General features: G+C 40.1%; 1 protein-coding gene across 2 annotated transcripts in view; it reads right to left on the bottom strand.

Moving 5' to 3' along the window:
* Positions 1-14,768, bottom strand: part of Pnpla8 (patatin like phospholipase domain containing 8) — a 41,946-nt gene extending 27,178 nt beyond the window's left edge. The window contains exons 1-4 of one of the 2 annotated variants that reach the window (XM_033756892.1): positions 14,745-14,768; positions 3,672-4,816; positions 3,389-3,538; positions 2,701-2,852 (exon numbers count right to left, since the gene is read on the bottom strand). In XM_033756892.1, the coding sequence (XP_033612783.1) occupies positions 2,701-2,852; positions 3,389-3,538; positions 3,672-4,727 (1,358 nt within the window). In that variant the 5' untranslated portion in view covers positions 4,728-4,816; positions 14,745-14,768. Of the gene's footprint in view, positions 1-2,700; positions 2,853-3,388; positions 3,539-3,671; positions 4,817-14,744 lie in introns of those variants that run through there. The other variant, XM_010614026.3, reaches the window with a different exon arrangement.
* Between the last annotated feature and the right edge of the window lie 7,275 nt (positions 14,769-22,043).

Here is a 22,043-nt window from a genome sequence, read left to right on the forward strand (position 1 = left end):
GTGTGAATAATCTGCAATAATACAGATGATCCTAATAAGATTACTGACATCGAGAAATGGGAAGAAAGGAGCTAAAGGTGTAGGGAAGGTGGGACGTGTAGGGGAAGGATAAAAAGGGAAAAGAAAAAAATGTGAGATAATGAAAAGATGGAAATACAGTGTTTGTAGATGGGGAGGGGAGGAGGGGGTGAAGGGAGGGCAGGGACAAGGGGAAAAAATGAGAACCAAGACTTGTCATGCAGAGGTACAAGATCCCAACAATGAATGTAACTGTACTGTATCCCTAAAATGTACCAATAAACTCAATTAAAGCTGAAAAAAAACAAACAGAAAAAAGAAACATTAATTCAAGGTGGTATGTGAAGAATTAAATACCAAATAAAATGTATTTAACAGTGTGCTCTTTATGATGGTTTCTGTATAGATTACGTAAGAAAAAATTTGATGAAAATATTACAATAATCTTGAAGCTTTTAGCTATTTTTTTTCCACCCAAGGTTTTCTAACCACTTACATAATCAGGAGAAAACTTATTTTAAAATGAAGTATTTATAAGTTAATTCCTACTATTTGCCTAACACTCCAAGGCTGTTACATACATGCCCATGCACACATCAATTACATGATTGGGTGGTTGGTTGTTTGGTTTGTCTGTTTCTTTCTTTAGGTACTGGGGATTGAACTCAGGACCTTGCAGGCAGCAGTGCCACTGAGCTAAATCCCCCGCCAAATTACATAGTTTCTTTTCCTCACAGCCCTCATATCTTCCTGCCTTCCACACAAATCTCCCTCTCTGGCAGCTTGTTCACATTTCCCTAAGCCAGAGTTCAAGAGCAGCAACTGGACTCTGGGCTGGCTAACTCCTTGCTTTAGGGAGATGCTCTACGCATTATAGGGTCTTCAGCAACCGCTCTCTTCAAATGAGATGTCTGGAAGTCCTCCAGTGTGACAACAAAAATGTCTCCAGACAATGCCAAGTGTCCTCCCTGGGACATCACCTCCAGTAGAAGATCACTCATCCAAGCTTACCTTCATCCTAACACACTCCTGGATTTTCCTAAATTCTTTCCCCCTATGACTAATAAAACTCTTGTTCTATAAGATTAAATATTTATTAGTCACAAATGTATTTTCACCATCTCTCTCACTTTAGCTATCTGAATGTCCTTCAATGTCCTTTCAGATCTATACTTAAATATTTCTTCTTTAAAAATCACTATTAGGCTTTTTTACTTTATTTCCACAGTTTATATTACTACTTAATAAAATTTTTTGTTTTTCCAAGTTATTTTTTTCCTCCTCTAGAATGCAAAAGAGGATTCTTCTGTTCCTCAGGAAGATGCCTTACTCATTTAATTACCACTTTCCTTACTTATCACATGGAACTGCTTCTACTAACTATAATGATTTTCTACGATTCATTAGCATTTTATGTAACACAAGGGTGATGCATACCTTCTTGGGTTATTTTACTTCCCTAAGAAATATCTACCCAGATCTAAGATGTTGGCTTTTTTGCCATTGGAGCACTTCTTTGCAGAAGCATGTAACCCTATATCTAACATGCCTAAACCAAGAACTCTTCCAATACCATTCACCTCCTGTCTCTGTAATTTATTTATTTAATTTATTTATTTACTTTTTGGTACTGAGCATCAAACTCAGGACCCTGTGCTTGCGAGGCAGGTGCAGCACCACTGAGCTAAATCCCCAGCCTGTCTCTGTAATTCTGTCCTAGTCATCCACAGAGGTTATACTGAGAATGATTTTGACCTGTTTTTAGTATATACAGTCCCCCTTTTTCTTCAAAAAACTTTTCGTGTATCTTTCCTTCCTCCTGCAAAATTCCCATTGCCAGCATTACAGTACTTCGGTGTCATGGATTTTTAAATAGCCACCTCTCACTACTCAATCCTTCCTTCACATTGGTATCATATTGTAAGGACTTGGGTGACATTTAAGATTGAGGAATTTAACAAAGATAAAGGTAGTACATGGCAGAGAAGGATGAGTGGCAAGGTAGGTATAGAAAACAAAATCAGAGAAGTTAAAGCAAAGAACAGTAGGCAAGGCACACCCTAGACACCTCAAAGGTCAGGGCAGAGATGGTAGCAACTAGACCCCAAGCTAGGAACTATGAGGGGAAAGTTTCAAAAAACCAAGGCATCAATCCAAACAATGTAACGGCAGATATTAGATAAACTATGACAGAATAAGCAAGGATAGTCTGGCAGAAGTAAAAATGAAGACTGATGATGAAATTATGTCCTGAAGAAAGAATGCATTTATCTCCAGTACAGTACCCAAACACAAGGAGCGAGGAAGTTATTGATATGGACTTCTGAGCCAGCCATCACCTCATTAAGTGACTAATTAACTAATATGGTTAAGATAAATATAATAAAGCTAAAGCTATAAAACACTGCCAAGATTTTAAGAGAATAATGGTTGAAGCTTCTAAACTAAAAAAACGTCTAAAAAGGTCAAACTACAATACAAATACTAAACTAGATCAAAATAAGGTGACTCAAGCATGTTATTTGCTCTGAGACTTAAAGTTACAAATGAAAGAAAAGATTTCATGTTTCATTTAAAAAAATTTGATTTTATAATGATACAACTTAATCAAGTCTGTTTTTGAAGAATCCCTAAAGCTTGAATTGCATTTGCAGTTATTAACGACAATTTTTCTAATCTTACCTTGTTCCTCCACCATCAATTGTGAGAATTCGGATTCCTCTTCCTTTCACTGGGTCCACATAACCAATTAAGGCTAAAATTTCTCTAACTGCAGCCTGAAGAGTTTCATCTTTAACTTGTCTCAACCGTAATAAATATGGTATAATTCGTTCCTACATGGAGAGGAAAAATATTTTTGTTGCTTTTGTCAATCAAGAATGAGACTGCAGGGTCGGGGATTTAGCTCAGTGGTTCTGCTGCCTGCCTCGCAAGTGCAAGGACCTGAGTTTGATCCCTGGTACCAGAAAGAAAGAAAGAAAGCAAAGAAAAAGAAATAAAACTAGCACTGGCTTCATATATGAATTTTATCTCCTGCCTTAATAGAGTAGTTTTTCAGTATAAACATTTAATTACAATTAAGAAAAATCTGGCAGCCTTTAGGCAATTTAACTAATATACCGACCCTCCTATTTTATAACTGTCTAACCTCAAAATATAGATATCAGTAGTATTAGCATCATTTATATCACAGAATAAAATGAATCCACTAGAATCATGTACATCATAGAATACATGGATCAATTATTGAATATACAATTACATGTATGATAAAAAACACAAAAAATAAATAAAAACAAAGACCTTGCCATTTCCATTTATTAGTATTTTTAGTCCAAGGCAAAACCTGATTAAATAAATCAGAAATTACCTTGACAGCTACTCCTTTTCCTTCAGGAAATTCTAGAAGATGAAAGGTGAGTTCTTCAACTCTTGTAATGCAGAGCTTTGGGTCTGCTGTTCTTCTTAACGCCTGAACTAATGCCCGGGTCCTATTATCAATACTCACTCTTGCAATAATCTATAAAGATACATTAAATATATGTGATTAGAATATGACACTTTTATCAAACAGCTAATGCTTCACGAGGAAATGAAATTTATAAATTTGACAAAATTAATACAACTTAAAACCATATTGAACAACAACTTGCCTTTTCTCGTTGAAGAGATAAATGCTTTTTCTCCTCCGCATTTTTGTCCTTGCTCACAGCCTGCTCAGTGTTAGCAGGCTCTTCCTGTTCTTCTGACTGACTCTTGGAATCATACTTTAATCTGGGGACTAGTCCACCAATATAGCCACCTACTAAAGCCTGAACACCTTCCGTGGGCCGAGAGAGAAAGTTAGCGATGCTCTGTTTAGTGGACACCGGGAGAACCTCTGGCACCCCACTTGGACCTGCAGGCTTGGCCACGGTTTGTATGGAAGACCGTGAGCCTGGCTCATCAGTCAGGGTGCCAGGACCTGGAGAACCAGGTTTCCCTTCTTCAACCTTCTCACTTTTGAGTCCTGCTTTGTCCTGAAAATGTTTATTTTCCTTTTCGTGAGACATTTTTTCCTCACGTTTGAAATATGAATTAATATGATTTGATAAAAAGTAGAAAGATTCTCCAAATTTTGTGGTTATAATACTCGTGTAACGAAAAAGGCTTTGTCTGCCTGTATCTTCTTTATCTACTACGCGACTTTTCTCTTCTGCAAAAGGACTCTTTTCTGTTGGTTTGTCACTATATTTTTTCAGAAATCCGAAGGCTTGTTTAGTATTTTTCTGTTTCAACCAGCCACTATCTGATACTTTTCTTAATATTTGAAAACTTGGCTTAAATTGAGCTAAACGTGAAATCATTTCATTTTGACTGCCAAAAACAGCCTTTGAAACAGAATTGAAAGTACTTTTAATGTGGGACAAACGAATGGTCACTTTTGTAAGTCCCTTAGGAGCAGAAGTGCTAAGCTTCCAAATGCTAATATGTAAACCATGGTTGCTTGGCGGGTAACAGTGCTTACTGCAAGAATACGCTTCACTTCTGGTCCATTTACATTTTATTCTGCTTGTATGAAAACCTCTTTGTAGACTGAGATAGCTTATCCTCCGGTAATGTCCAGGTGAGCACACAAAATGTAGCTGCTTGTTTCTCTGATTTCCACAAAGACTTCTTGCATTACTAAGGAGGTAAATATATATATCTATGGTCAAATTAATAGACATAACTTAAAAATCATTTATTTTCTATGTGACATTTTCTCACTTCATTCCTCAATGCTTCATTTATGAAATGCCTTAAGTCATGGTCTTACCTAAAGTGGCAAAAAAGAAAAGAAAAAGAAAAAAGAATTAAGATTCAAGTTAAAATCAAAATTGGATAAAATATAAAATACAAGAATATCTGCACTACGTTTAGCAAATTGTTTCAAAAAAAGATTATTTCAATATGGCTTACATAGATTTCGTTTTTAAACTAGAAGAAAAGAATTCACCTTTCAGTGTACAAGTCAATAAAAAGAAAAACTGAGTAGTAAGTACTGAGGTGGGATAGAAAAAAAAATTGAGACAGGCAGAAAGATAACAGGTAAATCATAATTTTACTTTTAAGTCTGTGACTTTGGGACAGAATCTGTTACTGAAGATCATTCATATCTGTACTCCCTAGGCCTATTTATACCTCTTTTCTGGGTCTATCATGCCCCAAATCCCTTAAAGAGGCTTCAAACTCCTGTATTAACTAAGTTGATAAAGTAAAGGGCAGAAACTTGACCTTAAAAAAGACAGGCATCTTAATTCACTCATTTTTCTTTTTTAAAATTATCAGGATATGTTTGCAATATATAATGATTATACCCATTACTAAAAAAATACAACAGACTGGGCCATGTCTTCATTTCATATATTGAGCCATCCTTTTACCTGTAAAAGGAGCTATTTCTCCCTGTGGGTAGGCCGTCTTTTTTTCCTATAAACCAAGCTCACACTTTCTAAAGATTCACAAATCTCATGATGCAAAAAAACCTTGAACAAAGAATTAGCGAATCAAATCTAATAATGTATCAAAAGAATTATACTATGACCAAATAGGATTTACCTCAGGTATACAGGACTAGTTCAATATTTGAAAATGAATGAACATAATTACTACATCAATAAGCTAAAAAAAGAGCAATCACGATCCTATCAATAGCTGCAGAAAAAGCATTTGACAAAATCCAACACTCATTGTTAAAAACTCTCTGTAAACTGGAAATAGAAGGGAACTTCCTCAACTTGATACAGTCTACAAAAACAAAACAAAACAAAAAAACAACCTGAAAATAAAATCCTATAGCCAATGTAATACTTAGGGGTGAAAACAAAACACTTTCTTACTCAGATTAAGAACAAGTCAACTTGTCCCTCTTACCACTGCTTTTTATCATTGTACTAGAAATCCTACCTAATACATGAAGACATGAAAAGGAAATAAAAAGTATACAAATGGGAAGAAAGAACTAAAAACTTCATTTAGCTGCAGATGACACCACTGCCCATACAGAAAATACAAAAGGGTGTGGTAGTGCACTCCTATAATCCCAGCACTCAGGAGGCTGAGGCAGGAGGATGGCTGTGAGGTTCCAGGCCAGCCCGGGCTAGCTACACAGTGAGTTCAACACCAGCCTGTACTACAAAGCTGACTGTCTCAAAACAAAACAAAAAAATAACCTGAGACCTAAAACATACAAAGCATACTTAAGGCTGCCTCTGCCTGCCATGCCACGAACTGTCTTCTCTGCAATGCCCCTCTGCCTTGCTGCCTTGCCTTAGAGCCAGCCAACTATGGACTAAAACCACTACATGCTGTGGGCCTTGAACTTATGAGTGTCAGGTATTTTATCCCAGCAACAAGAAAGTAACTAAAACAGATTCATACCAGAGAAGTGACACTACCTGCCTGTATGGTTCAGGAACATGTGGAACTAGCTTATGGGAAGAGTTTGTACAGGTCTGGAGATGCCGGGTGAAGCAGAAGCTCTGCAAGGCTATAGGCCCAGCTTGATGGGAGATTCTGGTCAGAGCTAGAAGACCAGAATGCTGACAGAAATGAAGCTGGTAAAGACCAGGCTCAGGAGGTTTCTGTAGGGAATAGGGACTGCATTGGCAGCTAGACTCCAGGCCATGTTATGCTCTGGCAGAAAATTTATCAACATTGTGCTCATATCCAAAGAATTCGCAGGATACTGGGATTAGGTGTGGTAGGCTAATTAACCTGGTAGAAGAAATTTCAAGGCAGTCTAATGTTGAGACAGTAGCATGGCTACAGTTGGAGGCTTTTTAGCCATATTTATTGTGAGAATCAAGAGTAAATGGCCCAGCAGAATTTTAAAAGTTTATAGTTTGCCAGAAAAATTAGGCCCAATAAAGTTTTGGCCTACAAAGATGGAATGGCTGCTGAAAGGATTAAAAAAAAAAAAAAGCCAAATAGCTAGGAATAGGATCATAAAAAAGATGGCCTAAGGGTTATCATAAGACCCAGCAGGGCTCTACCCTCTGCAGCCTCAAAATTGCAGAGGCGAAAGACAGCTTTGAGAATAGAGCCTCAGGGCACCATGTCCCAGAATGGCAGTGAGTTGGAAATTTGTTCCTCAGGATTCCGTTCCTAGTGCTCAGCAACCAGGCACTCGACCCTTACAGCCAAGAAAGAAGCCTGGTTACTGCTCCAGCTGGAGGGAGACCTTGGCACCATCTGTGTGGTGCTGATTTTGGGTGCATGCAGAATGTAAGAGTTGTGGAGTCAGAAAGGTTTCTGCTCAGATTTCAGAAGAAGGCTTGGGAAGTTGGGCAGTGTGCCTCCTGCGTGAGGCTGTGAGTGTGAAGCTGAGGGCAGTGAGACATCGGAAGTTTGGAGAAGTCAGGAACATGGATCATCTGAAGAAAGCTGCAAGGAGTTGGCACAGCCAGCCCAAGAGAGAAGCCGTGGGAGCTATAGCCACTGATGGTGCCATAGGGGTGGAGCCACCCAAGCCTTTGGAGGCCTCTGGAGCTCATATCTTGCCACAGATTGCTTAGATGCTAGACGTGGAACTACAGGACTTACTGTTTGCCCTGTCAGATTCTGGACTTGCTTTGGTCCCATTCCTTTATATTACCCTATTTGTACGTTTTGAAATAGAAATGTTTATCTTATGCCATTACATGAGTATTTAACTTTTATTTCTGGGTGGTGTACTGTGGATTGAACTCGGGACAGTGAGCTTCAGAGGCAGGTGGCCCTGCCCTTTAACTTTTTTTTTTTCATTTTTACAGGGACTTAAACCTAATAGTTTGCCTTAAATCTCGGAGGAGACTTTGGACTTGGATTTTTCCAGCAATGCTGAAACCAATGGAACTCTGGGAACTCTGAGAGATGGACTAAATGACCTTTGCATTAAAGGATCCATCCACATGGGTCTTTTAGGACTAGGGGCAGAATGTTATGGCTTGTATCTAGATGCCCCCAAGCCCTCATGTACTCATAGGTAAGACTTGGGGGAGGTAAGTGGATCACAGGTGTGTGATACTGGATTAGGAGCTGTGATAAATGGATGTGGGTGTGATAAATGGACGAGTCCACTGATTGGTTTAACATAATTCTGGGTGTGGTAATGGGAAGGCCCATCCTGGGTGCCTACAATAGTCTTGTAGCTGGATGGGATAAAAGCGAAAGGAAGGTTCACTGACTGATGCTTCCTGCTAGCCTGCCATGGACTGTTTCTCCTCTGCCAGGCCTCTCTGCCATGCTGCCCCACCCTGGAGCCAGCTGACTAGAGACCAAAATCTCTACAAACCCGGCTAAAATATGTGACACTCCCTATAATTTGGGAGTGTCAGGTATAGCCAGCAACCAGAAAGTAACTAAGATACCATCTAAGATGCTATCTCAACAAAAGAACAATTCCTACTTTAGGGAACCCACATTGTGGAACCCACATCAGAAGCTTTAAAGAGCATGAATAAGGCAACTGAAAAGAATTTTTAAAAAAGAGTATCTTTTTATATTTTTGGTACTGTGGATTGAACTTGGGTCTTTGCACTTGACAGGCAGGTGGCAGAACCACTGAGCTAAATCACCAGCCCTTAAAAAAAGAGAGTATCTTTTTAATCTGAAGCATGAAGTCAAAAGGAGGGGGAAAAAAACCTCCAGGGGGAAAGTGCATTCTGTCAAATATACAATGAGCTAAGAAAAACCCACTGCTTCTCTTTCCCTGCTGTCCTTGCTAAAGTCACACCCTAGTTATATGTCATGAAAGAGCAATCATACTTTTCATTTGCTATTTAGACTCCTCAAAGGACAGACCAATGAATGGTTCACTGTAAAATAACAATTATATAAATACAGCAATCTCAAAGAAAAGAAAAACACGCTTAATATTTCAGCACCACATAATACATCCTCAAGAAAATGCAAATTCAGGGTTGGGGATTTAGCTCAGTGGTGCCACTGCCTGCCTTGCAAGCACAAGGTCCCGGGCTTGATCCCTGGTACAAAACCAGGGTGCTGACACCACCAAATGCTGGGGAGAATGTGGAAGAACAGGAACCCTTACTGATTGCTGATGGAACACAAAATGGTGCAGCCACTGTGGAGTATGGCAGTTTCTTATAAAACTAAATGTTTTTATCATATGATCCAGTAATTGCTCCTTGGTATTTACCCAAAGGAATTAGGTCCACATTCATGTCTTGTATATGAATATTTATAATAGCTTTATTCATAAATTCTAAACTGGGGTTTTGTTTTTCGTTTTCGTTTTTTTTTTTTTTGGTACTGGGGATCGAACTCAGGACCTTGCACTTGCAAGGCAGGCAGTGGAACCACTGAAATAAATCCCCAGCCCACAAATGTAAACTTGGAAGCAAGCAAGAGGTCCCTTGGTAAGTGAATGGACAAATTGGGGCACTGTATTCCCTCTTACGCACAGGGGATATATTTCAAGACTCACAGTGGATACCTGAAACTGCAGATAGTATAAAACCTATATACACTATGTTTTTTCCTATTCACACTGAAAGTGGAACATACATACAATGGAACATCCAGCAGTAAAAAGAAATAAGCTATCAATACATGAAAACACATGGTGGAAACTTAAATGCATATTACTATGTGAAGAAGCCCATCAGAAAAACTATATATTGTATGCCTCGTTCTATTTGGGCCACTACAACAAAATACTATAGTTCTGGAAGCTGAGAAGTCCAAGATTAAGTCACTAGCAGGTTCAGTTTCCGGTTAGGGATCACTTTCTAGTTCATAGATGGTGTTTCCACTTGTGTCTTCACTCAGTAGAAGGAACTAGTTAGCTCTGGAGTCTTTTTTAAAAAAAACTAATCCCATTCATGACCTTATCACCTCTCAAAGGCTCTTCTGCCTAATCCCTTCATCTTAAGTGTTTGTTAGGATTTCAACACAGGCTTGGGGGACACAAACAGACCATAAAAGTAAGATTCCAAATATATGACATTCTCAAACAGTTAAAACCATGAGGACGAGCCAGGCATGGTGGCACACACCTGTATTCCTAGCACTGGAGTGGCCGAGTCAGGAGGATCACCATGAGTTCAAGGCCAACCTGGGATACACAGTGAGTTGAAGGCCAGCCTAAACTATATAATATGAGTCAGGAGGATCACCACCATGAGTTCAAGGCCAACCTGGGATACACAGTGAGTTGAAGGCCAGCCTAAACTATATAATGAGACCTTGTATCAAAAAGCAACTCCCAGCCGGGTGTGGTGGTACATGCCTATAATCCCAGCACTCGGGAGAATGAGGCAGGAGGATTGCTATGAGTTGGAAACCAGCCTGGAACATAGTGAGTTCCAGGTCAATCTCAACTACATAGTGAAACCTTGACTCAAAAAACAAAAAAACAAACAAACAAAAACAACTCCCTCAAAAACAGCAATTTAAGAAATTCAACTTGTGTAAATATGAGAAGGGAAGTAGATAACAGTAAAAATACAAACAAAAAGCATGTAGGAAAGCACACAGAGTAGGCTCAGAAACTTCAAATCAGTAAATAGTTTTACTGCAGGACCTAGAAAGATCACATGAGGAAAAGGTATGATACTGAGAAAGACATCCAAGAACTTAGAATTACTGAGAATATGACACTGTGAATTAAAATCTCCTCTCTATACTGCATGTGCATGTATTATTTTGAAACACTCAATTGTACAGAGGGAAGGAGATAAAAGGTGCAAACCTGTCTGCCTTCTTGGCTCTTCTAGGCTTTTCAGGGCTTACAGACAAAATGTCATGAGCCTAACATAAAAGCCCTGCAATTCCCACAACACAGAAATAGTTCATGGCCTGGCAGGGTACATGCCTGTAATCCTAGCACCTGGGAGGCGGACATGGAGGAGTGCCCCTATTTTGAGGCCAGCATGAACTATATAGCAAGAACCTGGCTAAAAACCGAGAGAGAGAAAGAAAAAGGAAAATAGAGTACAAGTCCCTGCAGTCCTTGTGGATAAACAGCTACGCTCAAAACCGATAGAGAGCCAGGGATTGAGCTCAGCGGTGCCACCTCCTGCCTCACAAGCGCAAGGACCGGAATGGAGTTTGATTCCAGGTACAAAAAAAACTAAAACAAAAACAACAATAACAACAATAATAGAGAGAAATCTACAAACTGAACTTCAGGCCTGGATCTACGGTCATACCACTCAGATGGTGCTATGCAAATGAAAACTGCTTAGACCTGGTGAACTACATGGAACCCCAGCACTCAACTGAAACCACTAAGGACACTGCCAAAGCCCAGGGCAATGGAACTTCGACACTAAGCAAAAGTACTGAACATTAACTCAGAAAGATTACAAAAACATGCAAGGAAATGAATCATCACCTAGATTGACGATCAGGAAATACAACAGCAGGAAAATGTGTAACCAAGATTTAGAAATAAAAATTAAGCAGGTCTAAGATGTTCAAAGACAGAAGAGAAGAAACTTTAGACAAATTTAAGGGAATAGTATTACATAATAAAAAGGGACATTAATAACTAATATAGGGCCAGGGATTTAGCTCAGTGGTGCCACTGCCTGCCTTGCGAGCACAGGATCCGAGTTCGATTCTCCAATACAACAACAACAACAAAAAAAAACCAAAAACTAATACAATGTCATAAGAATGAGAAGTGCTATGAATTAAAACAAAGCAAGAGGCAGGGTGTTATTTTGGATATATGGTCAAGAGTGGTGAACTGGGCCAGGGATGTAGCTCAGCGGCACTGTGCCTGCCTGGCAAGTGCAAAGTTCTGAGTTCAACCCCCAGTACTGGAGAAAAAAAAGTGGTGAACTGACATTTTAGTGAAGATCTGAATCAAATTATTACTGAAAAATTAATAATAAATTATTAAGTTATCAAGAATGTGAGAAAAAATTCTAGGCAGAGGAAAACTGAGCAACTGTGGAGACAGAAATGAGCATTTTATATGCAAGAATATCAAGGACAAGCAAGGTGACTGAATGGGACTGAAGCAGAAAACAACCCTGTTAAGCCTACACAATGATTAAGGACTTTGCATTGTTTCAAAAAGATACCAGGCTTAGGCAGAAAAGAATGCCAAATTCAAATCCAGCTGGGCAATTTAGCAACTCAGACCATGTCTCAAATAAAAATTTTAAAATGGGCTGTGGATGTAGGTCAGTGTAAAGGTCCCGGGTTTAATCCTTACACTGCCAAAAAACAAAACAAAACAACAACAACAACAACAAAAAAAAAGAAAAGAAAAGAAAGAAAAAAAAATATAAGCACACACAATCATTATGGCTATTTATGCATAAATCTATCAACCTGGCACTGAAATATAAAATAGAAAGCCCCAAAATGGGAGCCACTACAGAAAGATAATTTTATGATCAAATTGAAAAATTTTAATATATTCCTTTCAAAACCAACTGTCAAGGGCCGGGGATTTAGCTCAGCAGTTCGGTGGCCTGCCTTGCAAGCCCAAGGACCCGAGTTCAATCCCCGGTACCAAAAAAAAAAAACCAACTGTCAAGCAAAACTTACAAAATATAGCAATCATTAAATTAACAATCAAATGTGGGTAGGACGAAAAATAAAATGCTAAGAATACTAGTAAATGCAAAGTGTTCTGAAAGTAAATTCAGCCATAACAAAAGCTAAGAGTGCAAAAATAGAAGAATGTAAACTGAGGAAGGCTTGATCAACTGAGAAAAGAGCAAGGAAGAATAGAGATAGTGTAAAAACAACCGAGGTATAAATGGAAGAGAGTTGTGTGACCAACCACTGGGAAAAGGAATGGAGTTTTAAAAATTCATTTGTGAATATGGGGAAGCTGAGAAAAAGCCAATTTAACTGGAGATAATAAACTTCCTTTGGGTTTAGAGTGAAGTAATGGTGAGGCATTCATATTAAGATTCATCTAGACAGTGGATTTATGTGTGGAATTAGCACAGGGACAGTTGAAATCATTAGAAATGGTCAGATATACCAAGGACAACTAATAATAAGGATGATGATGATGATGGCCGAGGATTTAGCTCAGTAGTTCCACTGCCTGCCTCGCAAGTGCAAGGTCCTGAATTCGATCTCTGGTACCAAAACAACAACAACAATAATAATACTTGAGAATCTGAACATCCTAGAACTTGAAAAAAGCTCTTTTTGAAAATGCTTATTTGCAAATACTAGCTTTATGTGACATTTCTGAGTATTCATGGACCTGTTATAGTATTTCTTGGGTTTCAAAATATTAAAAATGTTGGTTGGGAGAGAATCCAGTCTTGAGTGCCATCAGTGCAAGGTCCCGAATTCGATCTCTGGTACCAAAACAACAACAACAACAACAATAATAATACTTGAGAATCTGAACATCCTAGAACTTGAAAAAAGCCCTTTTTGAAAATGCTTATTTGCAAATACTAGCTTTATGTGACATTTCTGAGTATTCATGGACCTGTTATAGTATTTCTTGGGTTTCAAAATATTAAAAATGTTGGTTGGGAGAGAATCCAGTCTTGAGTGCCATCCAGAGTTAGAAAGAGGAAGAAAAGCCTTTCAAGGAAGCAAGAAAGAAGAGGAGAAAAAAATATGTCCAAAACTCAGGTACAAGTTTTAAAAAGTTTAATGAGAACTTTTTTGGGGAGAGTGTACCAGGGATTGAACGGGATGGGTGGGCGGGGGTTTAGCTCAGCGGTTCTGCTGCCTGCCTTGCCAGCACAAGGTCCCGAGTTTGATGCCCGGTACCAAAATAAATAAATAAATAGTAATCGATAATGAACAGAATAAAATAATAGAATATAGAGGTGGTAGATCAGAACAGAGAAAGGACCGGACAGGAAGGTGTCGAGGGCTACACGTTCTTACTCTGAGCTTTTTATAAATGTCTGGAGATTCCACATGTGAAGCAAAACGAACCCTTCTGCTGTCTTAACTGCTAGAAGTAAACAGCTCAAAGAACAAGATGTTCTTGTACCGACTTTGCTTGTGAAACAATGAATATATAAATTGTGAAACTGATTTTTCATCCAATATCACTCACAAAAAGATCACTGCTTATGAGATTTTAATTTAGAATTGGGATATATATTAAGAAAAAAAGGACCAATAAGAAAAAGCATGATTAAAAGGATGAGATAACATGCCTTAACACTGAAAATACAATTCTGCATAAACAATTTAACAAAACGGCTATAATGATTTGATTCAAACGCCTCAAAGAATAAGCTCCCGATTCAGCTTAATCCATTTAAAAATCCTCATGATTTTAATGCTTTTTTTAAACATTATTATCTCACTGTCTTACTGGCATTTTCTTGATATCCTACAACATATTTTTGTCCTTTCTGAAATCTCCGTTAAGTAGGAGTACAGATCTAGCACGCAATTGCTCCTCGAAGTAAACCTGGTATTTTTTTAAAAAATTACGATGTCACATCTCTTCTAAGTTTTTGCTTGGAGAATCACCACTTTTTATTAAAGTTATTGCAGAAGGCATAGAAACCGGGTCCTCCCAGCGTCATCACAAGGATGGGGATGGGCTTCCTGTCCCGCAACAATGATTCATACAGCTTCACCTGCTTTTAAAAAGCACACCCACCGGTATCCCCTTGAGCAACAGCAGTCCGGGAGGAAACCAAATGTGGGTGCGACGAAAACTAAAATGCTGACAAGTAAAAACACCAAGCAAAGGGAGCACGAAATGCACTGACAGACGAGAACAAGGGGAAAATCAAACCCACTTTTGAGTCCCCGGTAAGTAGATGGTGGAGAGCTGCACCCAGGGAAGACGAGCCCGCGGAGCCGCGCCGGGAGCGGAAGAGGGGGGTCGCGGCGGGCCAGAGAAACCCCACGGCGGGCGTCGCGGTACACAAACAGACGCGCAGCCGCCGGAGCACCACCCCTTCAGCTCCGCCCCGCCCCACCGGAAGTGACGCGAGGCCATTCGGGTCTACCCGCCTGCCGCCCTGGGGACTCTGCCTCCCAGTCTGTGGCTTTTTGGTGCGCACGACAGAGCATGCGCAATAGAACGTGACGGCGCGAGGCCGGCGTGCGTGCGTGTGTGCACCCGCCTGCGTGCTCCGGAGAGGCGTGGCTTGGTGGAGGGCAGCTTCCATTATTAGGGTTCGGTCAGCTCTCTGGACTTGGGTGTGGTTACCCTTGCTGGAACTCGGAGCTGAGTCAGCTTGCTTGTTTTGAGTCTCCACCCCGCTTCAGCACAGTTGAGGCTCAGTATCTTGACCCTGAAGGCCCGGTGCATGCCCTGTTCTCTGCTCTGAGATTAACCAGCCTCCTGGGGCGGTGTGAGCGCCCTGTCGATCCTGCCACGCTGCTGTGACCCTTTCAGGTGACACCCGGACTAATGTCACTCAGACGCGCGACCGCATACTCGATTGGAGTTAGCATACACTGTCGCACCAGTGGCCCCACGCTTAACACTTATTCTTGAATTCTGGCATTTGGTGCGCACCAGACAATCGAAGCGCCCTGCAGGCCTAGGGTTAACTGTGTACCAAGACTGTTAGACTCTGCCCTCCAGGCTCCCCTCGTGGATGTCTGTGCTGAAGCACCCTGTAAGATTATTGTAAAGCCCCCTAGGAAGGGAATTGTATAGGGGCCATACTTAGCAAGTGTTGCAATAATAGACTTTTTAAAAAATGAAAGTGAGGAAGCCAGCTTGCTAGGCTTTTGGGACACAGGTGACGGGAATGTGTGTGTCTTATTGTCAGATATCTAATGCCAGGTAAACCTCAGCAGGTTATTTAGCTACACCTTAGTTTTTTTTTTCCCCCATTAAGTTTTTGGTACATTTAAAGCAAAAAAATAGTTACATTTATCATTGGGATCTTGTACCTTTACATGATATGTCTTGGTTCTTGTTTTTCCCCCATACCCCTGCCCTCCCTTCACCCCTTCACCCTTTCCTATTTACAAAGACTTTGTTTCCATTTTTTCCTTTTTTCACGTTTTTTCTTTTCCCTTATTTCCTTTTCCCTCCCCTTCCCACTTCCCCTTTAACCATTTTCTTCCTATTTCACAATCTCAATTATAACATTTGAGCCTTATTTACACTTAGTTTTTCACACCAGAGAAACTATTCGATATTTACTCAAGTGTGTCCTACTTATTTCACTTAAGAGTATGGCCTCAATGTGCATCCATTTATTAGCTACACCATAGTTAAAAGATGTATTCCACAAATGAAAACTTAGAAGTGTGGCATTACTTTAGTTCCTGGGAGATATTTCTTCCACTGTAAAAGACAATATTATTTGGACATTTATTAAGATGTCAAGAAAGATTATACAGGACTCCGGCAAGTAGTAGGTATTGAGTAAGAGAAAGAATGAACTCAAGTCTGGTCAATGGGTAGAAAATGAAAGTGACCAGATAGGGGATTCTATCTAAAATGACTTAGAGGTCTGTTAAACCCGGGCTTGGGTGGCCTAAGGCAGGACCCAAGGATATAGCCTAGTTGAGATAAGGGCTGGAGAAGCCTAAGTAAGGTTTGGTCAAGAGAATCTGTCACTATTGCTTGCTTTCCTTCATTCCTTAATTGAGTCAAGGAATGTAAAATGTCAAGATTTTCCTCCCACATCAGAAATTTCTAAGTAACTCTCAGTTCCTCCTCATACTGGCTAGTGTGTGTCCTTGCTTTAGAAATTAAGGGCCAGGGATTTAGCTCAGTGGTTCCACCTGCTTCGCAAGTGCAAGGTCCCAAGTTTGATCCGTGGCCCCCAGTACCCCCACACACACAAAGAAAGAAAGAAAAAAATTATAACTGAAGCGCAAATTTACAAGAAAAAAAAGCTTTAATTGGAAAGTTGGAGGGAAGTTAGGAAAGGACTCCAGGTTAGGCAGCTGGAGGAAGCACACTGACTGATACAGGGGTTCAGACTGGCCCATCTGCAAAGGCAGACCAACTTTTAAGGATTAATTAGTGGGCTGAGGCTCCGTACCTTTATGGCTGAGGGATGGTTTTCTTTGCAGGAAAGGATTGTCTCTGTAGTTGTGTCAGACATGAGGCTCTGCCTTTTTTGGAATTCAGGTGATCACAGGCTTAGCACAATGGTAGGAGTCTTTGGAGTGTAGCTGAATGTCTCCATAAACCTGCTATCTTGGGGTCCTCAGTTTTAAAGGGGGGATTAGATCATGCAAATTCAGGGATAATCAACCTGGTCTGGCTAGCTCCTGAACAGGCACTCCCCAAACACCAGCACACCCTATACAGAGCTGAGAAAAGATTTGGCCCAAGATTTACAATAGTCAAGGATATGAAATAAAGGTCAAGGTTTGTTCTGCTTTTAGTTACTTATTGGGCATTTGTGGGTCCTAGTGAAGTTATGGCTCTTAGAAAAAATGGCTATCCAAGAAGAAACCACAGATCATGCTTTTATGAGTAGCAGTAAAGGGTCCAGGGTTCTATCTATTCCCCATCCCTTTGATGGTCATCATATGTCTGTCATTACTCTTTCTTTACCCTTGTTTTCCCTCCCCTTGGCATAATTATGGCATAGTCAGAGACCACTATAGGGATGGAGCATGGGCAGAATCCTAGGCCTTCAACCTGTTACTTATCAAAACCTTGATTTGTGTTTTCCCCTAAAGCAGTCAGGGAATTAAAAGGTATTTTTACTAAAGATGGAGACTCTTCACTTGGGTGTGCAAATGCCCAATAGCTAACTAAAATTAGAACAAATTTTGACCTTCATTTTGTGAAACTCTGGCCTGTAGAGCCTTCTCAGCTCTGCATATAGTCTGGTTAGTCATTTAGGGAATGGCTTTTAGCCTTAGATCTACCTGACCTGTCGCATTGTCCTTGGAGACCAAAAATACCAAAAGGTTTATGGCAGCTATACCCAGAAGTCACCAGCTATTATGCCAAATCTGTGAGCACCTGGATTCCGGGAAAAGCAACTCAATTTATCCAACTGAAACCACTGCAGAGAGAATCATTTCATGGGAACAGAACCACCCTCAAACCACAAGGATTCCAGCGCTGTAAAAGCAGGACTGAGATACTTCTAGCTGGACGTAGCCCGTGGAGCTAATCCTTAAAATCTGGCCTTTCCCTTGGGGGAAGGGAGTATCTGATCCTCTCTATCAGAATGTACCTCTTCTAACCTACTACCCAAGTTGGAGTTCCTTCTTCATCTTCTCTTATCTTTCAGTTAAAGCTTTTTTTCCCCTGAAAAATCATGCATTGGTTTTAATTTCCATTTCTACTAAAGCAAGGACCCATGCCAGCTGCTGATACTTTCCCACCACTGTACCTCTAGTCAGTCTTGAAGCCAGATGAGTCTCACCACACCATCTTTTGTATATTTCCTCCACTCTGCATTCTCCCTCCATTGCCTTAGTTTAGGATTTCATCCTCCCTAAGCTGGTTTTACAGCTTATACCTACCCTCTAACCCAGTCAAGTCTCTTGGGCAGCCAAGTAAGCTTTCAAAACTCCAAACCCTAAACCAGTTTTGTGATGCTTACTTGTGTCCCAGCACCCTGGGAGGGTGAGGCGAGAGGATGGAAAGTTCAAGCCCAGCCCGGGTAACTTGGCAAGACCCTGTCTCAAAACAAGCTGGGAATACAGCTCAGCGTGAGCATCCTGAGTTCAGTCTGGTACTGCGAGAAGTAAAAATTAACAAACAAAAACAAAGAGCTCTGAAATTCCAATCATGTATTTTTCCTGGTTAAAAGGCTTTCCCAGGCCTTCATCTCCATGGAATAAATGAATACGGGAGCCCTGACCTCCTGCCTCCCAGCATTTACTTCCCATTCCTTGACTTTCACTCTTCACCCTCCAGCAGAGCCTGTGCTCCCTGAACATACCCTGAGCCTGTGCATATTTAGTACCTCTGCGCATGCTGTTGTCTCCGCTTCCCGTCCATCCCTTCTCCTAAAGATTTATTTGTTCTTCAACCAGGAAAATCTTACCTCACTACTCTTTAGATCATCTCTTCTACTTGTGTTAGCTTCTCCTATTGTTCTTGCTACACGGTATGACAATTCATTAATTGAACTAGCGGATTTCCTGCAGGCAGGGAGTGTAATCATGTTGTTGTCTTCTGAATCTGGCATCATATGCCCCCGGATACAGGACTTTCCAAAATTCATTATTATTGCATTGACTTTTAGTCTTATTCAGACCATTCATTTGGTAAGTTAAAAAATGGAAAATGAAGTGTATTTATGATTCTTTTACTTTTGGGTAAAGTTCTGAGAGGAAAGAGAATTTCATTTAATTTCAACTAAAACAGATTATCCTGTATATTAATAGCAGATTAGGACTGGGGATTTAGCTCTGTGGTTCAGCCATACTTGGAATAATGATAGATGTAGTGACTATCTAACCCTATACTCTTCTGAGACTAGATAAAATATTCATCCACAGTGCTGCTGTTTCACTCATTTATGGTGCTCACTGTATTTATAAAGCTTACTAATTTCTTTATGTATTTTATATCTTTCCCTCTCTTTTTGTACTTAGTCCTTCCTATGAAGGTTTGGTTCATGATAATACTTTCAAATAACTTCTAATTCTTTATTGTTAAACAAAACATAGAATTTTAGGCAAAATGAATGTAACTATGCTGTTGTAGAGTAGTCTCCAAATTATCTAAGTGAGGGATATGCTGCGAAATAATTCTAGAATAGTCACGGCAGTAGGCTAATGGCCTAAAGAATGTCCATGACCAATCCTTGGAAATTGTGAATATGTTATGTTACAAGACAAATGGAACTTTGGCAGATGCAATTCAAGTAACTATTTTTTTTGCTACTTTATTTTTATCATTTTTAAAATGAAAATTATTTAATTTTATCTCACCCTGTCCCCTTCAAGCTCCCCACGGTTGTAAATTTTAAGAAAAATAATTATCCTGAATTATCTATATGGGCCCAGTGTAATCACAGAAGCCTTTGAAAGCAGTAAAGGTGTGGCAGACGGTTTCAAGATGAGAGGTGTGGGGAAAGGCCAGGAGCAACATGATACGGAAAAATTCAGTGCCCATAACTAAGAGAGGCTCCCAGCTAATATTCAGCAAGGAAGTGAAGGCATCAGCCTTACAGCTGCAGGGAACTCAGTTCCGTCAACAACCTCAGCAGCTCAAAGCACATTCTTTCCTAGAGCCACCAGGTGAAAGCCCCCGCCACTGAAACCTTGATTCCATCCTGGAGACTAGCAGCAGAGGGACCAGCATGACTGTGATGTAATGAATGAGTTGTTTTCAGCCACTACATTTTTGTAGTGTCTTGTTTTAGCAGCAACATAAAATTAATGTGATTAGCTTCATTAAGTTTGAAGATATGAAGGCAAAGATTTTTATCTTTTGATCCTTAGCATCGAGGCCTGAGATTTAGCCGTCAAATTTTAGTGAGCGCATGTGGAATGAATTAGATTTGTTGCTGAGTGTCTACACTGTGCCTGGAACTATTATTTGCTAAAGGTTTAAAAAAAAAAAAGGAAGAGCCTTAATGGCACCAGATATAATCTTAGGTAATTATACTAGTAACATGGAAAGTGTAGTCTGGAGGTAATGAACCAGAAGAGTCTTGGGGATACCTACCACAGCCAATAGTATCAGAAAAGGCTTTCTAGGGAGACGATTTATGAGACAAGGGTTCAAAAATGACATTGTAAGCAAGGGAGATGACGGTAGTGAAGGCAGTGAAGGTTGAAGAGTGTTTACAGAGAAAAGGCACATCATGATCTCAAAGACAATGCAGTAAGAAACAACAGAGTTATTGTCACCATGATGCCTGAAAGGAACTATTCATTGCATGTTGCCGATAATGAAAATGTGATGTAAATGTGGGGTGAGAGCTGAAGCTGACCTTAGACTTGATTTTCTACTTGATTGATCTGAGTCACTATCAGATTTTAAGGCAAAGAGCAATACGGTAAAATTTAAGTTTTAAATAGATTCCTTGTGATACCATGAAAGAGCAGGATTTGAAGCCCTGTTGTGATCTTGTTGGTTTCCTTTTTTTTTGGTACCAAGGATCGAATTTGGGACCTTGAGCTTTCAAGGCAAGCAGAGGAACCACTGAGCTAAATCCTTGGCCTGCTGTTGGTTTCCTTTTAATAAAATCATTCCTTCTCCACCCCAGAAATTACTTTTAGATCTCTGCCTATCTACATTTGTACTCCAGACCTCTCTGAATACTTGAGATTACCTTATCTAACTTCCTACTGGAACATTCCCTAGAGAAGCTAAACCAGTGGAAAGTAAACTAGACATATAAGATACTTCTCTGAGTGAAGAAATCCTAGTTTTATAAGTAGATAAATTTTATCCCAGGTTTTGGCACCAGAGATTGGCACAAAATTTATATCTTAAATACAAACTTTAATTTCAACCTGCTTTTGAATCTGAGTTACATTGTACCTTCTAGCTAATACTTTTACAAGTTATTCTCTACCTTACTTATTCGTAGGCCATCTTATCCAGTTAAAAAATTCAGGAAAAAAAATCTGAAAATTCCCTAATGTGCAGTTTTATTGTCAAAGGTCCATACTTGGACTGCTTAACTTCAGACTTATGACTGAATTGGAGCCTTGCCGCTTACTGGGTGTGATAATTTGGCTACAATAAACTCTGCAGCCCTCCCCTTCTCCACCAGTAAAAACGCTGAAAATCCCAGTTTAATTGTAGCGGCAGAATGATCCGTGGCTAGGGAATACGGTACTGTGAGCAGGCGGTACAGTCAGGCTATCCCAAACCACTCAGTTGCCCTAGGGTGTTGGGTCCTTCAAGAAAACAGAAGTTCCAAAACCCACAAAATTTGTCTGAGAATTTTCCCAAAACAAGAGGAATGGGGGGTGCACAACAAAACAAACAGAAGGAACACTGGTTGAACGTGTGAAAGAACCACTGTGTCACTGCCTCTAGATTCGGTTGAGCCACCAACACTTCCTGCAAGGCCTTTGGTAGTTGCCGAGCATAAAGTTGGGTCAGGGACTATGAGTGTTTGAGATGTACAGTGCCTGTGAAGACTGACTGCCTTGAAATGAAGGCAAATTATCCAACTGTGAAGTCTCAG

The sequence above is a fragment of the Fukomys damarensis genome, unplaced genomic scaffold, assembly GCF_012274545.1.
Source record: "Fukomys damarensis isolate Sample0158 unplaced genomic scaffold, DMR_v1.0_HiC HiC_scaffold_4, whole genome shotgun sequence".
Classification (NCBI taxonomy): Eukaryota; Metazoa; Chordata; class Mammalia; order Rodentia; family Bathyergidae; genus Fukomys; species Fukomys damarensis.